The following is a 1,517-nucleotide window of genomic DNA, read 5'->3' as shown; positions in this document are numbered from 1 at the left end:
TGTGCGACTATCACCACCACCCGTCTCCAGAACGTTTCCATCTTTTCAAACTGAAACTCTGTACCTGTTAAACACACTCCCTAATTCCCTCCCCACCACCCCTTCTCTTTACGAAGCTTAACTACTGTGGGACCTCACATCTGTGGACTCACGTCGTTTCGTCCTTTTGTGACTGGCTTGTTCTACTTAGCATGATGTCCTCAAGGTTCACCCATATGGTATCATGTGTCAGAATTTCTTTCCTTTTTAAGGCTGAGTAATGTTCCATTGCGTGTAAACACCTGATTTTGTTTATCCAGTCATCTGTCGGTGGACATGTGGGATGCTTCCACCTTTTGGCTTTTTATGAACAATGCTGCTATGAACATGGGTGTGCAAGCCCATGTATTTTTAAAACCATATGGTTAAAAAAAAGGGCTCTTAGCATACAAGAAACAGGCACCTCAGATCACTGTAGGTGATAAAAAGCCCATGACACTGTCCATGGGGTTGTTTTCAAATTTCCTCCTTTAAATCGGGCATCCTAGCCTGAAGGTCGACTGGGCACCTGTGGGTGACTATTTCTTTGCACAGGTTATTTAGGTGCCAGGTGTTGGCACTTTGCCATGTGCTGGGGTCTCTCTGCTTGCGTCTGGGCTACTGTGCATGCTCCTGCCTCTGTCTGACCCGGGTGTCACTAACGGTTTCTCTCTTCTCACATCCCACCCTCCCCCACCTCCCCACCCCTGCCCACCTCCTCTCCGCCTTCTCTCTGCTGGCTCCTCCTGCTCTCCAGTGCGACCAAGACCAGTGCATTCAGAGCACCAAATTCGTTTTGCAGGCCGCAGCCACGCCCCTGCTGCAGAGCGAGCCCAGCCTCACCAGCGACGAGCTGCACCTGCCCGGGAAGCCGGGCCTGGGCACGCCCTGTGCCAGCCTGACGCTGGGCCAGCCCACGCCGCCCTCCTCCCTGCCCAACCTCGCCACCGAGGCCACACTCACAGACATAATGCCCCTGAAGGACGAGCACGTGGGCCACCAGTTCCTGACCCCGGATGAGGCGCCCTCACCCCCCAGGCTGCTGGCGGCAGGCAGCCCCCTGGCCCACAGCCGCACCATGCACGTCCTGGGCCTGGCCAGCCAGGACACCCTGCACGAGGACTCGGTGCGAGGCCTGGTGAAGCTCAGCTCCGTGTGACATGCCGGCCAGGCCCTGGGGGACTGCCCAGGTCTTCCACGGAGGTGGTGGGTGTGTCCCACAGCGACCTTCTCCCGACTGAATAACATGGTGAAGGTGACCACTCAGGTCTGGGTGCAGAGACCAGTTCGAGAGTGAGTGGAGCCCCATCTGATGCCAGGGGGCCGGCAGGACCCAGTTGCTGAGAGCTTGGATTTCTTTGAATTTTCCTCCCCACCCTGAGCACTTTGACAGAGATGAAATAGAGAAGTGGCTGTTTCCAGGCATTTGGAATCTGAACGGGGCCTGGGGAGGGAAGAGCCTGCAGGGGTCGAATCAGGGCCTGAGGAGAAAAGAGGTG

The 1,517-nt window shown here is 56.2% G+C and overlaps 1 protein-coding gene across 1 annotated transcript; it reads left to right on the top strand.

Annotated features, from left to right (window-relative positions):
* Window positions 1-775: 775 nt before the first annotated feature.
* On the top strand, window positions 776-1,284 carry LOC103584604 (probable palmitoyltransferase ZDHHC14; the record flags this gene model as incomplete). Its single annotated transcript, XM_008565540.1, has 1 exon — window positions 776-1,284. A coding segment is annotated over one exon (402 nt), but the record flags the coding sequence as incomplete, so codon positions are not given.
* Between the last annotated feature and the right edge of the window lie 233 nt (window positions 1,285-1,517).

This window comes from Galeopterus variegatus, unplaced genomic scaffold, assembly GCF_000696425.1.
Source record: "Galeopterus variegatus unplaced genomic scaffold, G_variegatus-3.0.2 Scaffold68680, whole genome shotgun sequence".
NCBI lineage: Eukaryota > Metazoa > Chordata > Mammalia > Dermoptera > Cynocephalidae > Galeopterus > Galeopterus variegatus.
Note: the sequence above shows the minus strand (reverse complement) of the source record. Positions and strands in the feature narration are given on the sequence as shown.